Source organism: Crotalus tigris, unplaced genomic scaffold (genome assembly GCF_016545835.1).
Source record: "Crotalus tigris isolate CLP2741 ecotype Arizona unplaced genomic scaffold, ASM1654583v1 scf7180000019068.10715455, whole genome shotgun sequence".
Taxonomy (NCBI): domain Eukaryota; kingdom Metazoa; phylum Chordata; class Lepidosauria; order Squamata; family Viperidae; genus Crotalus; species Crotalus tigris.
In genome coordinates this window covers 3,601,512-3,623,871 of record NW_024097358.1, presented here as the reverse complement: position 1 = coordinate 3,623,871, position 22,360 = coordinate 3,601,512, and the positions used below count along the sequence as shown (strand labels likewise).

Sequence of the window (22,360 nt, the reverse complement as noted above, 5' to 3'; positions counted from 1 at the left end):
GGTTCTCATTTTACCGGCCTCGGAAGGATGGAAGGCTGAGTCAACCTTGAGCCGGTCAGGATCGAACTGCTGGCAGTGAGCAGAATTCGCCTGCAATACTCCACTCTGACCACTGCACCACAAGGGCTCTATAATCAAATAATCAAATTCCCAAGATGACAGTGGACCCCCTCGATGCCAAATGATCAAGAGGATGTCCTCGAAATACATGGCAAAGAACATCCAACATCACAAGGGAAGAGGCTGAAGTATTTGCCCCAAATCAAAAAAAAACTGGAGATCCCCTTGCAGCCCAATATGCTACCTAGCATGGAAGAATCTAATGCTAATACTAGTAGGAGAAACTTTCCTACATTGCCATTTTCTGAGAGTGCTAACATTCTACAAGTGCAGTCATCAACTGTCTTCCAAATCCAGAGACAAGGAGTTAACTCAGAACAATTCAACTTGGGTTTGAATCTCTCCTTTTCCCCATTATGTGTTTTCCACTGAAACAGAGTGTGGGGTTTAGGGTCTCTTGATGGGATGTCAGCATAGTGAACTGAGAATCCAAAGTCACAATAACTTAACTTCTCCTGAAGAGGAAACTTAAGAGAAATTATTTTACTTACAAGTAGTTATGCCAGCAAACATCTCGGCAAATCTTGGATCCCTTTCCTGGGTGAAGATGGTGTCCTGCTTTTCCACGGCTTTTCCTCCGTCATGAACATTAGACTGTATACTTGGAACCGGCACCTAATTACAACAGGCAAAGAGAAGGAAACCACAAGTTCTTTGATGGCTAAATGTCCACCCAACTTAGTAAGAAGCAAGCCCTTATTCCCCGGATTTGCTTTCTATAACAGACATTTTTCTACTGCTCTTATTATTCCTTGGCCCACAAACATGCTGCACTGGTACTTTGTAATAGTAAGGAGCTGTTGCTTGAATGGTATGGATCCAGGTAAAGTGACCTGTGGTTGAGGTGGGTGGTTGAAGGGACACCAGGTGAATAGTTGCAGACATCAGAAGCATTTGCACATTCTTTCTTCTGGAGGCGCTTCTAGGTAGAAAGATTCCACAAATCTTTCAGAGGACACTCTGTGGGTGTTCTCTTAGCGACAATTTTGGGTGGAAATAGTGACAGAAAGAGGAGAAGAAAAACACAGGGAGACTGTGGCCAATGCTGTTGTTATAAATCTCACAAGTGAGGCAGAGTGAGAACAAAGTAGAGCTTCGCAGGAAAACTGGGAAACTGCCTTTGTTTTTGTCCCTTTCCTGGGAGAAGATGGCATCAGACAATAAGGCAAGAAAAAAACCCTGAAGGATCGGGCAAAAGAGTCACCTGGTCCAGCATTCTGGGCCACTATGAATATTAAAAAAGCTAATAAACTTCTCCGGATGATGCTGGAGGTGAGTCTGTAGGAAACCACTAAAAGTCCTCTCAATTAGTCTGGTCTTTTAAAGCCATTGCCAAATCTCCTGGTGGCAAATCGCTTGGTTTAGCTGTGGCTTATTTTAAAGAACCCAATTCTTTAAATTCAGCGGGGGCTCTCACCTGAGTTAAGTCATAGGAGGAAAGTCCATCTCTCTGGTGTACTTCCAACTCAGCTTGTTGCTGCTGAAGCTGTCTGAAAGGAAGCGAGAAGAACAGTGGTCATAAATTCTTCTGAGATTGTCATGGAGGAAGACTTGTGTTGTCCTGCATTTGCCAATCAAAAGCCTAAGATGCCAATCAAGTCAGTCTTTTAAAGCCTCATCTGAGCTTAATGAGAACAGAGGGAAGAAAGCCTACAGATCACAATCCAATTAGTAAATCTTCAGAAAAAAAATAAGCTATGAGAGCACATCTGTAGCCACTTCAAAGAAAACTGACATATCCAATTCAGTAAAGAGAAGTTGAAATCCATCCAAACTACCTCTGTAAGTCAATCAAATACAGGTCGGGTATAAACTTTGTCCAGCATCAAAGACTTTGAGGGAAACACAGCAAGACATTAATCTGAAACCTGCAAAAAAAAAAAGCTTATACACTGTGTGTGTATATAATCACAGGCAATTAATTTGGTGAGTTTCAATTTATAACTTATCAGTTAATCAAATGGCTAAGGCAGAGGTCCCCAACCTTTTGGGCACCAGGGACTGGTTCCTTGGAAAGAGATTTTTCTGCAGACCGGAGGGTGCGTGGTTTTGTGTGCTGCCTGCATCCCATGGATGGGGCTTTGCCTGTTTGTGCGGACCGGTTGCTGGCATGCCACAGCCTGGTACCAGTCCACGGATCTGGGTGTTGGGGACCCTGGGCTAAGGCAACTCTGAAGAATATTTTATCACTCATACATCCAAGGAGATCAAAATGGCATAGTCTGGCTTTTTCTCCCTGTTTCCCACAACATATCCAGATCAGACTGAAAAATGCACAAAGACAAAATCAACTTCTTGAATGAATGGCTTTAAGCTTGAGGTATTACAATGACCCTCTCCAGTTTAAAATGATACAGTCTAACTTTTATCAGCCAGAGTTATCATGCCTACCATGAGGCTGGGAAAACCTAGAATTATGATCCAACCATTAAGTCATGGTGGCACAGTGGTGAGAATGCAGTATTGCAGGCTAACTCTGCTCATTGCCAGGAATTCGATTGGGACTGGCTCAAGGTTGACTCAGTCTTCCATCTGTTCGAGGCTGGTAAAATAAACATCCAGATTGTTGGGGGCAATAGGCTGACTCTGCAAACCGCTTAAAGAGGGCTGTAAAGCACTAGGAAGTGGTGTATATAAGTGTAAGTGCTATTGCTATTTGGGAAGAAATTCTTTGTTACACGTTCACAGATATTGCGAGTTTCAAAAATAATATTAGAAAAACGCTAACATACATTTTCAAGTCAACGGGACTCTCTTTTAAGTATGTTCAAATTACTCCTTCGTCTTTTTTTTTAAATTAGCGAGTCAATCAGTTAATATACATGCACCTGTATCAATATAATCCAGTCAATGGATGTGACTGAGATCACCGAAGCTTTCATTCTGTTGATATGAGTGACATCTTGAAGACTGATCAGGAAGTTTGGCAGAGCTTTTAACGTTTCAACAAATGAAGGAAATTAATTTGTTAAACACAAATGCCTTTGATATTCTACCTTCGCTGCATTTCTGACCCAATGTTGAGTATTAGTACTTTGAACCTTCCAAAATACCGAAATGATCTCGTTTTGTGTGTGTCATGGGAGGAAACGCAAAGGGAAGAGGCAGGACATCTGCTCAGTTTCAAAACTAATAGACGCTGGAAAGCTTGTGTGTATGTAGGAAGAGGCTGCATTTTACATTAGATTCTCCTTTTTCAACAAAGAATGAAAGGTTGGATGCCAATGTTTTACTTCTGAACTTGGATGGCTGTGCCCAAAACAAACTTTTGCAGAGAAGAACATGAACATTTGAACCTAGTATTTAATCGTCTTTCCACACAGAAACCAAATTTGGAAAGCTGATGGCTTCAAGCCAGCATCAAATAAACACAGTTCTGATGATAATCACCAGTGTGCTTATAGCTCTCAATTTTTTTTTTAAAAAAAAGAGCTTCATATATATATATCAAGTCTTTTTTCCCCTCTTTTTCACACCTTCATACTTTTTGAGTGATATTTAGCCCTGCTTTCTAGTTATACAATCTGAAGTCTTTCAGATCTTTTGACCTATAGTTATTCTGACTTATTTTTTGGAACTTTTGACTTATAAAGACCTATAGGGTTTTTAAAGGTTTGCCTTTAAATGCTGGCTTGGACTAATGCAGGTAGGAGCAGCTCGAGGAAACAGGCCTGGTTAGCCAAAACAGGAATAATCTATTTGAGAAATGTTTCTTTCTTTCTTTTCAGCCATAGTTTCATTCCATACAGCATTAACCTTGTGAACTCTCAAGCTTCCTCCTACCGTTATATATTCAAGATGGACAGTATTTAATATTTATTTGTTATGTATATGTAGGGGTGTGGGTCTATACATATGTTGTACATAGTATGTTTGGGTGTGTGTCATGTATGTGTTTCACTTTGAGAGCGGGCAACTAAATTTCATTTTTGATGTGTGCCGTTGTGCCCACGGTAAAAAAAAAAAGACAATAAAGGTTATTTTATTTTATCTTATCTTTTATCTCTTATCTCTTATATCATATCTTATATTTTATCTTATCTTCTTTATTCTCCCTCTCTGTCAGTTTTTTATTGGAAAACCTCATTAGCTAAATATTTAATTGTCGCTAGACTTACTATGCACTGAAGTAAAATTCTGCAATGAATAAGGCTTTACAACTCCAATCAATTCCTAATTACCATTTAATTGGGCTCTACCAAGTCCGACTGTAGATAGCAATTAACTTGTTACTTCCTACAGATCTTATCTATGGCAGAGGGCACTACATCTCTCTCTTTTTAATATAAATTTTTATTAATAATACAAAATTAAAAACGCACTGGACATAGATATGACGTGTTAGAATAAAATATAGATTATAGACAAACGTATATTTAAAAGATAAATAGATATACAGAAATAAGGGCACCACATCTTTTGATGACATTGTTTGAAGGATGCTATTCTAATTTTCCCACAATGCCCTTGATATAGTGTTGGTTCAATCTTTGGGAGAATGAAAAACAGCAGGCTCTCTGACACACTAGACCAGTGGTTCTCAACCTGTGGGTCGGGACCCCATTTGGGGTTGAATGACCATTTCACGGGGGTCGCCAAACAACGCAGTCCGCCATTTTTTTCCCCCTTTTCCTTAGCTGTGCTACTCCCTTTTATTCTATTGGCTTTTGAAAGCCAATAGAATAGACTCTCTTGAATAGAGTCTAATTCTATTGGCTTTCAAAGCCAATAGGAATTGTCCAGGCTGTCTCTGCCCTGCTGAGCCCGCCAAAAGTCCCATTCTGCAAACGGTGCTGCACCAGTTGAGTAGTCCTCGACTTACGACCGGTTGAGTAGTCCTCGACTTACGACCAGTTGGGGGGGTCGCAGCATTAAAAAGGTTGAGAACCACTGCACTAGACATTTAAGCCTCTGTCCCACAGGGATACATGTTGACTTCAATTCCATCAATGGCAGTTAGCTTCCTTTCCGATCTCTCAGTCTGTTCCACTCATCTCAGATTGTTTCTAAACATTTTAAAGAGTCTGTAAAGCTGAAATCACAATCTCCATACCTAGCCCCTTCTGTTATTTAGAATGCTACAGATGTACTGCAACTTTCTAAAACAAGGTGAAAGGGCTCTCTCGCACTATTTATTGCTTCCTTAGAAAAGAGTATCAGTAATGCATTAGCCCATAACAGCCTACCCCCATATTAGGAAAGGAAGCCTAGCTTGTTTTGCTAAGTCAATTGAGGATAAATATGACAGAATCCAAAGAAGGTTTTAAACATTCCATTTCTTTTCAAGTGCAACGCTATAGATGCAACCTTGAAAGGGAAAATTCCTTGTTCAATGTCAACATAAGTAATTTATTGGCCCAAATAAATGACTTTTTTATTTTTAAATTGGCCTGAGGACTTATGGCTGAACAGAAGTTTGTTTATGAGCAATAGATCCTCCTGCTTCTACCATCTGACCATTCGGAATAGACACTGATTTATTATCCAGGTTTTGCCTCTTCTTTGGACCTAAGTCAACTCCAAGATAATCGACTGACCATATCAACAAAACATTAGAATAGCATTCTGGAAAGTCTCCATGTTGTTCTAACTGCAGGTCCTTAAACTCAACTTGGTGAAGAAAAAAAAAAGTGAAACTAATGAGCAACAGGAGAACTGGAGAAGAGGGAAACCACAACTTTCAAAGTGCTGAAATATATGACTTTTATTAGTCATTTCCATTTGAATAATTTTTTATTGTATAGGGGCAACCCCAAGGAAATCCTGTTCCTTGTGGGTCACGAGATCGCCATCAGATAAAATTGAGATTTAAAATAAGGTCTTATTTATATGTTGTGGCACGGTGGTTAGAATGCAGTAGTGCAGGCTGTCCACTGTCAGAAGTTTGATCCTGACTGGCCTAAGGTTGACTCAGTCTTCCATCCCTCCAAGATTGGTAAAATGAGGACCCAGATTATTGGGGGGAAAGATGCTGATTCTGTAAACCACTTAGAGAGGGCTGGTGCAGAGAGTAAGGAAGATCAAATTTGCAGACGACACCAAGCTGGCAGGAATAGCCAACACTCCAGAAGACAGGCTTAGGATACAGGAGGATCTGGACAGACTTGAACACTGGGCACTATCTAACAAAATGAAATTCAATGGTGAAAAAAGTAAGGTTCTACATTTAGGCAAGAAAAACCAAATGTACAGGTATAGTATAGGGGGTACCTTGCTCAATAGTGGTAACTGTGAGAGGGATCTCGGAGTCCAAGTGGACACTCACTTAAATATGAGCCAGCAGTGTGCTGCAGCTGCCTAAAAAAGGCAACACAGTGCTAGGCTGCGTTAACAGAGGGATAGAATCAAGATCACGTGAAGTATTAATACCACTTTACAATGCCTTGGTAAGGCCACACTTGGAATACTGCATCCAGTTTTGGTCACCACGATGTAAAAAAGATGCTGAGACTCTAGAAAGAGTACAGAGAAGAGCAACAAAGATGATTAGGGGACTGGAGGTTAAAACATATAAGGAAAGGCTGCTGGAATTGGGTATATCTAATTTAACAAAGAGAAGGACGAGGGGGGATATGATAATAGCCTTCCAGTATTTCAGGGGCTGCCACAAAGAAGAGGGAGTCAAGCTATTTTCCAAAGCGCCTGAAGGCAGGACGAGAAGCAACAGATGAAAACTAACCAAGGAGAGAAGCAACCTAGAACTAAGGAGAAACTTCATGACAGTTAGAACAATTAACCAGTGGAACAACCTGCCTCCAGAAGCGGTGAATGCTCCAACACTGGAAGTTTTTAAGAAGAAACTGGACAGCCATTTCTCTGAAATGGTATAGGGTTACCTGCCTGATCAGGGGTTTGGACTTGATGACCTCCAAGATCCCTTCCAACTTTATTATTATTATTACCTGGATGGAGATGGGCAAGATGCTTTCCTAGGGAAAAGGGGCTGAAACATTTTTTCGGTCCAAAGCAATGAGATAACATTTGGAAAAGATACAGGCAGATTCTTCCCTAATTCATTGGGGTATACGAAGTGGAGGAGGTGTCTATGGAGATTCTCAATCATCCAGGTCATGGTGTCCCAAAGGCATTTTTTCAAAAGGCAATTGGACTGTCTTGAAAACTTTTTGCTTCTTCTTCTTCAGTTCTGAAGAAGCTTCTTGGATAAGAAGCAAAAGGTTTTCAAGAAAAAATCCTCCCAAAAAAGTCCGGTTGCCTTTTGAAAAAATAGTCTTGGGACAAAGGGAAGAGGTCCAGCACACTTCTAAGCCCAGAGGTCCAGGGCAATCCAGCCAGCAACAAGCCAGGGTTTATTGCTATGTTATGTTTGGAATGGCTTGATCAAGCTCACCCTCTTCGCACGGGTGAAAAAAGTCAAGGAGGCAGCCAACACATGTCATCACACAACACTCATTAAAACGGATGAGGCATTCACACGGTCGCCTGGCTGGACCTGCTACCTCGATTGTTTTAATTTCCCCCTTTCCACTCCCACCCCAGGAGAAACTCCAGTCTAAATCCACAGTAATTCTTAGGATCCACTGTGTAATTTTGTGCTCAAAACGTACAAAGAGAGACGATAACGTGGAAACACAGCCCTCATTCCAAAATAAAACTGCTTTCAAGAAAGGAAGACCTTGCTTAGCTTTCAAAAGACGTACTTGACATTCGTGTTGGTGCAGATGATATACTCAATCTCATCCGAATACGGGTTCTGAAATGTAAAGCTGCTAGTCCTGATTAACATCCATTCCCGGTTCTTGGTCCGAAAGCGATACATCACAGAGAGCACTTGGCCCTTCAGCTTCACCACCTGCAAAATAGTTGGAAAAAATCCCTGGAAAAGGAGATCATGGTCTAACCCAAAGGGGAGATTTACAGGGTACCAAGAGAAACCCACCTTGAAAGAGTAGCGTTTTAAGCAGGCAGATCCTCATCTGATGAGGTTAAATGGCTTCTGCCTTTGTATGTGACCTTTAGCATTTCTTTTTAACCACCAGCACAAAAAAAAAAAAAAAAAAATGACATTTAGGGATGACAGGCATCATCATAGATCAGTGATGGCAAATCTTTTAAAGATTGAGTGCCCAAACTGCAACCCAAAACCCACTTACGTATCGTCGGGTGCTGGGTGAGCGTAGCCCATTGGGTGGGTGTGGCGCATTGGGTGGGTGTGGCCCACTGGGTGGGCGTGGCTGTGATGGTAACGGCAGACTGGGTGGGACTAAAAAGTTCAGTCAATCAATTCCAATTTTACGAGATCTTTTTGTTCCCCGTGAGAAGTTGAAATTGATTGATTGATTGAACCTTTTTTTTTTCCACACGGTGGCGGAGGCCTAAAGCAAAAAGATTTTATAAAACCTAGCTGAAAGCCCAGGACTGGGGCGATGGTGCGCGTGCCCACAGAGAGGGCTCTGCATGCCACAGGTTTACCACCACAGTCATAGATGATGGGTAGTGATTACGAACAATGCTATATGATGTTTTAACTGAAATTCAAAATAACGCGGGATAACAAGAAATGTAGCAATAGTGTTTATTTGAACAGCGAGTGTATATCTCATATTTTGCCAGCAAATCGAGCTAGACCTTGACTTACAACCATTCAGTGACTGTTCTAAGTTACAATAGCACTGAAAAAAGTGACTTATGATCATTTTCCATTGCAGCATTCCTGTGATCATGTGATCAAAATTGTTGACAATTGACCCATATTTATTATGGTGGCAGTGTCACCTTTTACGAACGTCTGACAAGCAAAAATTCACTTAACAACTGTGCTACAATTTCACAACTGCAGTGGTTCCCTTAACAACTGTGGCAAGAAAGGTCACAAAATGGGGCAAAATTCACTTCACGACTGTCTCACTTAGCAACAGAAACGTTGGGCTGAGTTGTGGCTGTTACGTCAAGCACTATCTATAGTAGTATGTATTTGAACAGCGGGTGTATATCTCCTCTTTTGCCAGCAAATATGCTAAATATGCTGTGTCACTAGAGAATATTGCTGTTGTTTTTCTTTTACAAAGGATAACTATAAGCTGGAGGAAACTCTAGGAGCTTTTGCACACCCCACATAGCTAATCCATCAACATTCAGCCTTTCAGTGGAAAATAAGGAGGTACTGAATGTCTATGGAGATTCTCCATCATCCAAGTCATGGTTGCCCCAAAGGTGCTTTTTCAAGAGGCAACTGGATTTTCTTGTTTTTCTTTGAAGACGTTTCGCTTCTCATCCAAGAAGCTTCTTCAGCTCTGACTGGGTGGTAGGAAATGGAAGGACTTATATTCTTCTGTCTGCAAGGAATATAAATCCTTCCATTCAACAATAATAAAGTTGGAAGGGACCTTGGAGGTCATCAAGTCCAACCCCCTGCTCAGGCAGGAAACCCTACACCATTTTGGACAAATGGCTGTCCAGTTTCTTCTTAAAAACTTCCAGTGTTGGAGCATTCACAATTTCTGGAGGCATGTGGTTCCCCTGGTTAATTGTTCTCACTGTCAGGAAGTTTCTCCTTAGTTCTAGGTTGTTTCTCTCCTTGATCAGTTTCCATCCATTGCTTCTTATCCTGCCCTCAGGTGCTTTGGAGAACAGCTTGACTCCCTCTTCTTTGGGGCAGCCCCTGAGGTATTGGAACACTGCTATCATGTCCCCACTGTCCAGTCAGAGCTGAAGAAGCTTCTTGGGTGAGAAGCGAAACGTCTTCAAAGAAAAACAAGGAAATCCAGTTGCCTCCTGAAAAGGCACCTTTGGGACAAGGAAGTCCTGAGTTTCAGGCAAGGACCGAAGCAAACTAACGTGCAGCTAAATATGGCAAGGAAAGCAGCTGGAATGCATGCCTAGTAACCCGCCAAAACCATTTGTCAAAAGGCACTCTGGATAAATCAAAATCAATTTGTCTTACAATGACACAAATTCCAATTTATTTTCTGAAAAGATGGGGCTCAGCATAGAATTAGTTCCACATGCTCTTTAGGCTTGATTTGAATTATTTGCTGAGTAAAAATTTCAGTGAGCTGGATGTTTATTACTCGCAGTTGTAAGAAAGTTTATAAATAATCTGATATTTATAAATTATCGATTTGAGTTTTTCCAAATGCTTGGCTTGGCAGCTTAAGAGAGTCGAAACTGGCAGAACAACATTGGCTGACTTTGGCCTGCAGGAGTTAACAGGCATTTTAATGGCTTTGGTGGTTGTTATTTTTTTAAAAAAAACATGAGATGAAAGGTGACACCCCAGGATGGTGTATTGAGCACAGTTTTTTACAACTAGGAAAGACCTGAACTTGAAGTCCTAACATGCAAAACAAACCGAAGACTGTATTGATACTTAGCATTCAAGTTATGATCTCTAACAGAATTTTTGCATGCAATGAACAGCTCAGGGAAATATTGGAGAATATAGTTTTGTGCTTACATTTAGTTCTAGGATTCGACATGAAAACAGAGAGCATGTATTAAGTTTTATTTACTTTCTAAGTAAGTGTATTATATATTTGACCACTGTTATCATCTTTCAGCTGGCCAGCATGACTAAATAATCATGCTTTTCACATTGGGATGAAAAATACAAAGGGTATTTATGAATAAGGAGAATGTTACCTGCTGGAAACTTTCTCTTAAATGGCTTTGATCTTCTGGATGACAGAATTCTAAAATGTCTTTCCCCAAAAGGTCCTGGTAAGCAAATCATAGAAGGAGAAAAACCACACCAGTTACAAAATGTTACAAATTGCCAAAGGAAGAGTTTACTAACAATGAATTCACTAAAAGTTTAAAAATAAAATTTGAAGCTACTTAATAAAAAAAAATAAGCAAGGCCCCAATAATTGGTTTGCAATCCATCAAATGAATACAACATCTTAAGACGTGACTTACAAAACAACAACAGAGATAAGGATAATTATTTCCAGATGCTCCCAGTCTCAAAAAATCTACCACACAATAATAAAACTGAATCAACAATAGTTTTTTATATTAAATTTGAAATTTGTGGTTTAAGACTTTAAGTATGGAGAAGAGTTGGTAAGACTGGGTAACATGGGATATATATTTATTGAAGATTCATTAATTTAATGAAAAAGAGTCTATCCTTTTAAGACATTTAAAACTCTATCCTCCTCCCTCCCTCCCTCTTTCTCCTTCCTTCCTTCCTTCCTTCCTTCATTCCTTCCTTCCTTCCTTCCTTCCTTCCTTCCTTCCTTCCTTCCTTCCTTCCTTCCTTCCTTCCTTTATCTTTGGCTATGGACCTCTTAAAAAATATTCAGAGGCAAACTTTGAAATTTGGTGACTTAGGTAAAAAAGAACAAACAGACCTGTGGCTGGTAGCCAATAACACTGATGCATCTTGGATCCACAAAGGTAATTATTCCATCTGAGCTATGCCGGGATAAGAATTCCGTGGGGACTGACATTCCATTCATATCCATACACACCGGAGAACTGGTCACCTAAGAAAAATAATTCATACATGCTTTATTCCATACAAATAGCAGGGGATGGGCGGGGGGAATCATCAAAATACAGTTTACAAGAATAGATTTTATTGGTGGTTGTGAAAGAAAGCTATATAAAAGTTTATAACTGGATGCAACATTCACTAGAACAGTGGTGGCGAACCTATGGCACGGGTGCCAGAGGCGGCACTCAAGAGCCCTCTCTGTGGGCACGTGCACCGTCACCCAAGTCCTAGGCCTTCAGCTGGGTTTTATAAAATCTTTTCACTTTAGGTCTCCGCTGCTGTGTGGAAAAAAAAAAGGTTCAATCAATCAGTCAATTTCAACTTCTCGCGGGAAAAAAAAGATCTTGCAAAGTTGGAATTGATTGATTGAACTTTTTAGTCTCACCCAGTATGCTGTTACCACCGTAGCCACGCCCACCCAATGGGCCACACCCACCCAATGGGCCACACCCACCCGGCACCCGACGATGCCTAAGTGGGTTTTGGGTTGCAGTTTGGGCACTCGGTCTCTAAAAGGTTCGCCATCACTGCAATAGAAGATCGAATGGTTATGGATCTGAGCTTGTAATTTCCCATCTCAAATGGGAACACTTATCCAAGCAGTCAGATAGGACAAAGGAAAGTCTGGCATCCAGGACAATTAAATAATGTAAAAAAAAAAAAGTCCAGGCTGGATTTCTAAATAACCTTCTTAAAAATGCTCAAAACAACCAGAACATTGGAAGCAAAAGATTTAAAATACTAAGAACCCCATTCTGTGCTAATAATTCCATTGATAATCAGACCCAAACTGGCTGAATTCACCTGCAAGTAGGAACGAAAATTTTCCAGCAAGCTGCTGCAGAGGAATATGGGATAAATCAATGGGTTAGAAAGTAGTACCGATTATGAAGAGTTTTCTAGTAGCAAGCCAACTTTTTGGCAGCAGTGAATGAGAGCTTGGCCAGCCTAGAAAGCTATGCAAGTACAGAGGGTATTATGACAAAATGGCCTTTAGACAAGATGCTCTTATATGAACTCTTCTCTCTATCTCACAGTGCCAGATGGGAGTTCTCAAGCGAAGGAGCACGTTCCAGCATTATTAGACCTTAAATGTTCTCCCCCAGAACTGAAACCGTATCAACCTATCACCCTAAGGAAAGAGAAAGGCTGTGGCTTCCAGCTGGACGATGTACTTCCTGGGGAGAGAAGAGTTCATAATGTACGGTCTTCCTGATTTCTTTGTGGTGACGCTTCCCTCAGTGTTGACCTCCCAGCATGGCTTGGGCAAAAGGCTTTTGGTCCTCTACATATCGTGAATAATCCTTCAGAACTGCAGTCTTATTTAGACAGCTGCACCATTAGCAGATTATGTTCTTCCTCTCCCCATTTGTGCAACCCCTAAGTAGTGTTTAGCTTTTGTACTTAAGGCGTAAAGAAGTCAGCAGTGCCAAGATTACTCTTTGCCTCTTCAAAGAAGTCAGCTACATAGAAAACCAAATGGGACTAAAACATAATTCAAGGATTTTACATGAGCGTATCTACCTTTAATAGTATTCTATTGTATGAGTTTTATTCATGTATCCAGCTTACCTGATTAGTCACTATGTCAAATAAGACCCCGGGCGTTGTCCTATTCAATGAAAACCCATTGCCCATTTGACCCTGATCTGTGTGTATGGACTCAACCTGTGATGTCACCACAAGGCCAGGATCAGGACAAGGCCCTCTTCCTTGCTGCTTCCTTGCCTCCCGAAATTGTCTCCCAAAGTTTTGGGTGCTCCATAATTGGAGGTTTTCAAGAACAGCTGGGCAGCCACATCTGGAATGGTATAGGGCAGGGATAGGCAACCTTGGCTCTTTTATGACTTGTGGACTTCCCCTCCCAGAATTCCTGAGTCAGCATGGCTGGTTCAGGAATTCTGGGTGTTGAAGTCCACAAGTCATAAAAGAGCCAAGGTTGCCTACTCTTGGTATAGGGTCTCCTATCATGAGCAGGAAGTTGGTCTAGAAAACCTCCAAGGTCCCTTCACACCCTATTATTCTATGTTCTATGTTCCTTCTATTGATGGACGAGGCCATAGCTCAGAGGCAGGGTACCTGCCTTACATCTTAAAGCTCCCAGGTTCAATTTTAGCATCTCCAACCAGGTATGAAAACCAATGCCGGAGGGTCTCCGCCAGGTAAATCAATCTTCCTCAGTTCAATGTATTGAATCCCTGCTGCAAGGTGCATCAAAGTGGAAAAAACTGGGACATGCAGTACCATATATGAAGCCTTTGATTTAATTTCCAAAGCCTGCAGGAGGAGAATGTTTCAGACTTCAGATTTCTGGCAAGATATGCTTTCCCGCTGGTTGGTGAGTGCTACAAAGGAACGGAGGCACCGTTCTTCTTTGGGCACTGATTCTAACAGTGTTGACTTCAACCCTGTCCCTTATCTCTGAGATAATGTGACACACAACAGAGAGAAGATGATCTACCTTGACCATCAGGTGAACCTGGGTTTGGACTGAAAACAGATTTCTCTAGAGGGAAGAACAACACCTTTAGACATCAAGAAGTGGTGCATTGCACCAAATTATTTGCAATGAGGTGTGTAGATCTTACATGTATTAGGACAGTGGTATATATCTTTCCCCCTTGGGCTAGAGTCTGTTGTTTTACATTTTATCTGGGATTATTGTTGTTATTTGAAGTCCAATAATTTCAAGCAGATTTAATAAAATAAATAAGCCACAGAATTTACTTCTGCAAGCATTTTTCTAACCAGAAAAGGGTGTGTGTTTTTTTTACCTGAAGTCTTCCTATAGCCACCAGGCAATATTTGCTGCCTTGTCCCACTTCAGCATCTTCTTCCGGTATGGTCATGCCTAAAATTATTTTCCCAAAACAACAATTTATTAAAAAAAAAAGTTAGAAGAATCAGAAAGACACTACTCAGCCCCTAGGAAGATGGCACTATTTGAGCTAATTTTCTGGTACCAGTAGAAACATATTGAAGCTGTCCCGCTGTTAATAATTTTCAGTGCAGAGATTGAAAAATACATTTCTGCTCTTTTTGGTTCTGACATACTTTGGTTCTGTAACCCATTTCTTCGTAATTTGTTTTTCACGGTTTGTTTTTGTATACTGCCTTGCTGGCCCATGCTAAACCAAGTAAATGTTTACAGGCAGTCCTCTAAATGCAAAATAAAAATAAAAATAGAAAAGTGATAGGATCATCCAGATATTAGACTTGGCATCTCTGGGCAGTTGTTTTTACTGTAAATCACCAACATATTGTATGATGTTGAAAAGAAACAGCTGCCTGAAAAAAACAACTGGGAGTTTCATTGCACTTTGTTTTCAACCTTTTAATGGAATTAAAAAACAAGGCATGTCAGAATGCTGTTTTTTAGTGCCTTGGGGCTGCACAAATACCTTTGATTGGTACATCAGCATAATCTCCCCCCTGGCCTTCCAAGTCTTTTAAGTAATCTGATGTCCCAAATTGAGTTTTGGAGCCAGAAGCTTCCTATAAATCTTTGAGTTAAGTTATTTAAAGCCTTATTCCCTTGAGTGTTTGGGATTCGCATCATGCAGGAGGACTGAATCACCGGGAGAAGAATTCTGGTCTATTAGTCAACTTAAGGAGAAAGGAAGCTCAAGTTTCTGCAAGAACACAGGCGAGCAGTCAGACGAAAAGACCCAAACTCACTGGTAACCTCACACTGCAGTGAACAAGGATATACATTCAATTTTGCAGGAACTAAGATTGTTGGCCGAGCAAGTACAAAAATAGCCAGAGTAATTATGGAAGCCTGGGAAACAGGCCCCTTGTCAGTCAATGGGAGAGCTGATTTATCACCAGCTTATCAGGTACTTAGAAGCCGAGGACTTGGCAGCCCGGAAAACAACAGCCAATGACTTAATAGTCAGCCACCAACAACACAATCAACCAATAGGAAGGCACCACGTAAATTCTACGCATAGAATAGCCCAAACACATATTCCGGTAGAGAGAAGTTTCCTGAGGATGGACTCCAGCACAAGTTGAAAAGCTCAGAAGACTAAACCTCTGGTTCTGGTGACCACTCAGATTGGATCTTGGAAGCAACAGAATTGAAAAGATCTCAACATTTTCTGTATGAATAACAATTCAGACCACTGCTATGTTGTGCATGCGTTTGTTGTGTGCAGGTACTCCTTGACTTACAACATTTGTTTAATGACCATTCAAAGCTACAACTGCATTGAAAAAAACCTGACTTATGGCCATTTGTCACACTTATGACCCTCATCCCCACAGTCACATGGTCTAACTTTGGGCGCTTGGCAACCAGCATGTATGTATGAGGGTTGCAGCGTCCTGGGTTCCTGCACTTGTTATAGGCAACCTTCCTAGAGAGCTGCTGAGAAGCAAAGTCAATAGGGGAAGCCAAGTCTACTTGACAACCAGGTGATTTACCTAACTGTAGTGATTCGCTTAACAATCATGGCAAAAAAGGTTGTAAAATGGGAAATGACTCACTGAACAATCGCCCTGCATAGCAATGGAAATTTTGGACTCAGTTGTGGTTGTGTATAAGAAGGATTTGACCCTTAGGTATTAAGACTGGCTTCTGAATAAGTAAGTAAATGGTCAGGTTGCTAGCACCTATACCAGTGACTACCTATCTTAATCACAAAACCATTACAGTTGTCAAAGTGTTGCACCCTAAATTAAACCAATGTCAAGGATGAAACTTTGGCAGCTACATGCCTCTGCATTACAATTTGCCTTTAGATAAAGGGTATATGTGTTTGTGTGTATTACTCTCAAGTGGGTAGATGGAAAAGCAAAACTTCTTTGATTCAGATCATGGGAGCCTGAAGCCTTGTCAAGGACACCAGAACAGGTGTGGATTTAAAGGCAGACGGTTCCCATAACAAAGTGGTTGATATGGATTACGTAAGACGTTCAGGGTTTGACTGGGGTAACTATTGTTTAAATCTATGAATTGGTGTGGGAACCTCAGAGTTAGTTTTGTTTTGACATAACCATACAATAATATTCAATAAAACATAAGATTTTCGGAAACAGAATTATTGCTGAGTTTTGGGCTTTTATTACATTTATATTCCTAAAATGTAATTAGAGCCTCGGGAAAGCTTTATAAAGCTGAAGATGCCTGCCAAAGGGTGCTAAAGCAACCTATATTCTGTGGTTAATTTGTTTCTTTAAATGGCATCTAGAAGGCCAGAAATAAAAATAAATTAGATAAAGGAATGAGATGGCATGGATGACAAGAAAAGGGAAGAGAAGGGAAGGGGAAAAGGGGGAAAGGGGAAAAGAAGGGAAGGAAGAAAGGGGAAAGAGGTGAAGGCAGAAAGGGGGAAAGGGGGAAAGAGAAGAAGGGGAAGGGGAAAGAGGGGAAGGGGAGGTAAAAAAGAAAGAAAGAAAGAGAGGGAGGGAGAGAGGGAAGGAAGGAAGGAAGGAGAGAAATAAACAAGGAAGGAAGGAAAGAAAGAAAATGAAAGAAGGAAGGAAGGAAGGAAGGAAGGAAAGAAAGAAAGAAAGAAAGAAAGAAAGAAAGAAAGAAAGAAAGAAAGAAAGAAAGAAAGAGTTTTTGTATTATCAACATTCTGATTACTGTGGATATCAACTGTGCAAGACGTGCACCAATTTGCAGTCTGGAGAGGAACATTTGTCCTACTTCGATTCCTGCAGGCATGCACATCAAACTACAGCGTGCCTTTCTACCAAATATTTTCCCTCCATTGTCATGCAGTGAACAAATCTGATTAAGGGAAAAAACATCATATGGACTGCATAAAAATTCATTTCCTTCTCAGAAATACGAGATCCCTTAATTGAAATGGAGCAGGGGAAGGGAAAGGCAAATGGTTGTTTAAATAAAATCAAACTGGTCAACTTAAATACCAAGAAGCAATTTGGAAAAGGGCATTTCATTGGTGCAATTTGGGGGCTTGGGTTAATGCAGTACTTCGGAGGACACAAGACACATGCAGCAAAATACAGGGACAAAACTTTGAGGATAGAATTCGAACAGGGCACTTTATCTACTAGTGTTCCAACACCTAATTTTGTAATTTATTGTTATGCACATCACGGATGAATCCAGAGCAGCCTTATTCGATCTACTTCTAGTTTTTCACTACAATCTCATTTCTATTCACTAGAGCCACATACAGTTCTTAGAGTCAGTTCTTTTTCTTCTGTGTCCAGATCAAACTTTAAACTCACTGAATGAAGCTACCTTCTTGGCCTTATCATTGGCCAAAATTAAATCATCATCTGTAGTAGCCGACATTAAAATCAGTGACTGGACCCATTGGCATCAATACTCCCATGGAAATAATCCATGACGGCAAACTGATCCTTAGTCCCAATTGATTTTAATGTTTGGCCATGTCAGTTAGGAAAAAACAGGATGGCGACCAACGCAAAGCAAAGCGCCAAACTGCTAACATGTCTATTTCCAGCCTGGTTGTAGAAGATAAAAGTGCTGGGTGATTGCATTCAATTTGCAGGATGAAAATTCTTCTCTCAAAAAATTTAAAAAAGGCATGCGGGGAAGGATTTAAAAAAAGACCTAAAATGGTGGTCATAATAAACATGGTTGGATTTTGTTGAGATCTCTAGCTGATGCTGCAGCTTTCAAGATGTCTTCTGCATAAAGAGTCATCCAGACTGCCCCAAAGATACTGTTTGAAAGGCCACCGAACTTTGTTTGTTTTCCTTGAAAATTGTTTCGCTTCTCATCCAAGAAGCTTCTTCAGAACTGGAAAAGCACCCTTGGGACAACCTTAACTTGGATGACTGAGAATCTCCACAGACCATCATCCAAATGAAATATGGAAGGAAAAGGAAAGGGAGATTAGGATGCTGTAATCATCCATCAACCATTCATCTCTAGATGGTACACCAAGTAGCAGACAAATGGATTATTTGGACATCGCTTTCATCTGTTATAATGAAATATTTTGCACTTCTACTTAAAGAAGTGGTTCTCAACCTGTGGGTCGGGACCCCATTTGGGGTCGAACGACCATTTCACGGGGGTCGCCAAACAACGCAGTCGCCATTTTCCCCCCCTTTTCCTTAGCTGTGCTACTCCCTTTTATTCTATTGGCTTTTGAAAGCCAATAGAACAGGCTCTCTTGAACAGAGTCTAATTCTATTGGCTTTCAAAAGCCAATAGGAATTGTCCAGGCTGTCTCTGCTCTGCTGAGCCCGCCAAAAGTCCCATTCTGCAAACGGTGCTGCACCAGCTGAGTAGTCCTCGGCTTACGACCGGTTGGGGGTCGCGGCATTAAAAAGGTTGAGAACCACTGACTTAAAGCCTAGCAATTATTCCTAAAGATGCCTCTAGGACTCTCCATTAGCAGAAGCAAATGTTACAAAAACCAACGTTGTTTTTTTTTTTCCAGCAATGCTGTTTTTGGCAGGGAATGAGCAGCCACTCTCCAATTTAGGCACCGCATGTCCCAAATTACTTATACAACCTTGAAAGATGTGGTAATTTTCCCCGCAAAAGGCAGTTGGGGAGGCTGATGTAATCGAGAGATGGTTCTGGAAAGGCCTGTCACTCTTCCTTTCCCTTCTCGTCATGAGGAAGAACTTTCACCTCCTCTCAACATGGACGAGAGAGAATAAAAGCATCTTCTTAATGGCCTTCTGAGAAAAAAAAAAGGTGAAACTAGCATCATTTATTTACTGGGGGAACAAGGATCCTGGTGACTTTGACCTCAGGAAGGAGGCAAAATGAGCTGAAAAACAACTCCCCCCCCCATCCCAACCCCTGGTGTGGAGGAGGAAAAAAAAAATCCTCCTTTGTTCCCTGAAACTTTTATGAACTGCAACAACAGAGCCGAACAGCTGAGTGTGTAACTCAGATGAATCTGACACAACGAGACCTGTTTTTTATTTTATTTGGAGACATCTGTTTGGTGCTATATAATAAAGAGCATAGGGCTGTTTGGAATGTTTGGCAGGCAGGGGTTGTTTTTTAGTATTAAAGAAAGGACAGAAATAAAGCCATACTGAGTTTCTGAGAGGTCAGCTCCGTGGTTTCCAAGTTTGGATGCAAGCGAGGACTGTTTTAATGAAAAATTGTGAGCTGAGGTCTATCTGTCTGTCTATCTATCTATCTATCTATCTATCTATCTATCTATCTATCTATCTATCTATCTATCTATCTATCTATCTACCGTCTATTTGTCTCTGTACCTATCTGTCTGTCTTTCTGTCTTTCTTTGTGCCTGTCTGTCCATCTATCTATTGTCTCTCTCTCTATTTATCTAGCTGTCTCTATCTATCGATCCATTTATTGTCTGTCTCTCCTTTTCTCTCACTATCTATTGTCTGTCTGTCTGTCTGTCTGTATCTATCTATCTATCTGTCTATCTATCTATCCATCTATGTATCTATCGTCTATTTGTCTCTGTACCTATCTGTCTGTCTTTCTGTGTGCCTGTCTATCCATCCATCCATCCATCCATCCATCCATCCATCCATCCATCCATCCATCCATCCATCCACCCATCTATTGTCTATCTGTCTCTCTTTCTCTTTCTTGTCTGTCTATCTATCTATCTATCTATCTATCTATCTATCTATCTATCTATCTATCTATCTCACTGTTTCTCAAGAATGTTAAAAGCTGGTTTACTCCCAATCTGACCACTTGCCCACACTGTAGATCACATTCTCCACTCTGGTGGAAAATGTAAGGCAAAATGTGCTTCCAATTTTTAATTGTCAGGCAGTTTACATGAAAAGTATGTGCTATACTACTGGGATACTGGCCAGTCCTTTGCTGTGTCTTTGAAATAGATCATGAGAAATTACACCCTAGCACATACGGATAGAAAAAAAAAATCTTTTCAGTCACAGTTTATACTAACAGCTTCAGTGGCAGCAGCTACAAGCCAAATATTCAGATACTAGAAGATCATTTTGAGTTCTGCAAATTTCTGAGGTCATTCATGAACCTTCTAAGTTATCAGTTTCACTGCTCAATACAGGTTGTTCCAAAGGCTCTCTCAAAGCAAACAGGAGCCAGAGCTTTGCTGTTTCCTCTGGACCTGATCTTAACAGCTATAATTTCATTATAGGGTAGAGGAATTTGAACAAATTTAATTCCCCCCCCCCAGTTAATAATATTTCTCATGTGCTGGGTCTACTGTTTAGACAAGCGACTGCAGGAGATGGTTCTGTCTCTTGCTAAAGTTATAGATCCACAGCTAAGCTTCAGTACAAATTATGCTGAAACTGAGGGTCTGCATCACAGTCCGTGACAAATAAACAAGGTGCACAAAAAAAGAGAGAACAGAATGGCCAATACTTATTTAACTTATCTGAAAGGGAATGGGTCAAGGAATGGCCCCGGTGTGGATCACATCAGGTGAGGGCCCTTGTAACAAGTCCCATCACAAGAGCCTCACCTGATGTGACCCTCCTATCACAAGATCTACTGACCACACAAAGACCTTATCAGCAGAAGAACACGGAGAACTGACATTCCTTAAACTCTGTGGAAGATGTTACCTAGCCTGGTAATTAAATATTTGGAAACCAACCCACAAGCTCAGAGAACGAACCTCCATCCTCATTTAGTAAGTGTATCACTTGGATTCTTTATTTTGGGATTATAAGCCCCTAGAATTCTCTAGATTTCCCATGATCCCCAGAAGGCACCCAGTTGAGAAAGGCCAGCATAAATAATAAGCTTCTAAGCCAAAGATTGAGAGCAATAGAAGAATGGGACGACAGAGAATGAGGTGGCTGGATGGAGTCACTGAGGCAGTAGGCATGAGCTTAAATGGACTCCAGAAGATGGTAGAAGACAGGAAGGCCTGGAGGAACGTTGTCCATGGGGTCACGATGGGTGAGACACGACTTCGCAACTAACAACAACTACAAGCCAGAAAAGAACCATGAATATAATTATCATCACCATCATCATCTTACACTTCTGAATAGAATTTACCATCTTCCCATTATTTGGTTGATTCTTTCACAATGAAGTTGAAATGCATTTGTTTTTTATAAGACCCTTACGAGACAACTGAAATTGCCAAGAAAGAATCCACTCGTGCCCCCCCCTTTGCATTTTTTCCATCATTGAAGGATACACAGCTACCAGAAGAAGCCAATTAGGGAATAAGCCATCATTCAAAGGCTCCTAAAATGCCAAAAGAATGCAGGGCGTGCTATATCCTTGCACGCATTCAGCAAATACATACACACACACACACATTGTTTAAGAGCAGACTTGGCTCCATTCGTGTTCTTTTTCACTATGTTCACTATTATATCTGATGCAGCTCATCACTCAGACCTCTCTGGAGAAATCCTTAAAACAAACACACGCAAACTAAAATGGAAAGGCTTGTTTTCCAAAAATGTTTCAAATACTCATACGTTTTTTTTTTTAAATGTGCTATTTCTTTCTTTCTGAAAGATGGGGGAATGCTTTAGAAAACAGCTGTTTGCCATTATGTATTGTCCATCTCCGAATCTAAAAAAAAGAAGAGAAATAAAGAAATAAAAGCATGGCTGTTTAATTGTCCCCCCCCCTTTTTTTTTCTATGAAGAAATTACAGGTAAGCCCTCAACTTACGATCGCAAATGAGCCCAAATTTTCTGCTGCGAAGTGAAATATTTGTTAAGTGAGTTCTGCCCCATTTAATGACTTTTCTTGCCCCCCGTTGTTAAGTGAATCAGTGTAGCTGCTAAATTAGTAATGCGGAGGTCACAAAACGGGATCACGTGACCTCAAGATATACTGCAGCCATCAAAAATATGAGTCCCTTG

At 40.8% G+C, this 22,360-nt stretch overlaps 1 protein-coding gene across 5 annotated transcripts in view; it reads right to left on the bottom strand.

The window, feature by feature from the left end:
• The window catches only part of ARNT2 (aryl hydrocarbon receptor nuclear translocator 2), an 83,447-nt gene that overhangs the window by 13,188 nt on the left and 47,899 nt on the right, over positions 1-22,360 (bottom strand). For all 5 annotated transcript variants that reach the window (XM_039359142.1, XM_039359146.1, XM_039359145.1 and 2 more), the window contains 6 exons: positions 14,353-14,429; positions 11,433-11,567; positions 10,720-10,794; positions 7,779-7,930; positions 1,538-1,610; positions 612-735 (listed from right to left, as the gene is read on the bottom strand). In XM_039359142.1, the coding sequence (XP_039215076.1) occupies positions 612-735; positions 1,538-1,610; positions 7,779-7,930; positions 10,720-10,794; positions 11,433-11,567; positions 14,353-14,429 (636 nt within the window). The remainder of the gene's footprint in view (positions 1-611; positions 736-1,537; positions 1,611-7,778; positions 7,931-10,719; positions 10,795-11,432; positions 11,568-14,352; positions 14,430-22,360) is intronic.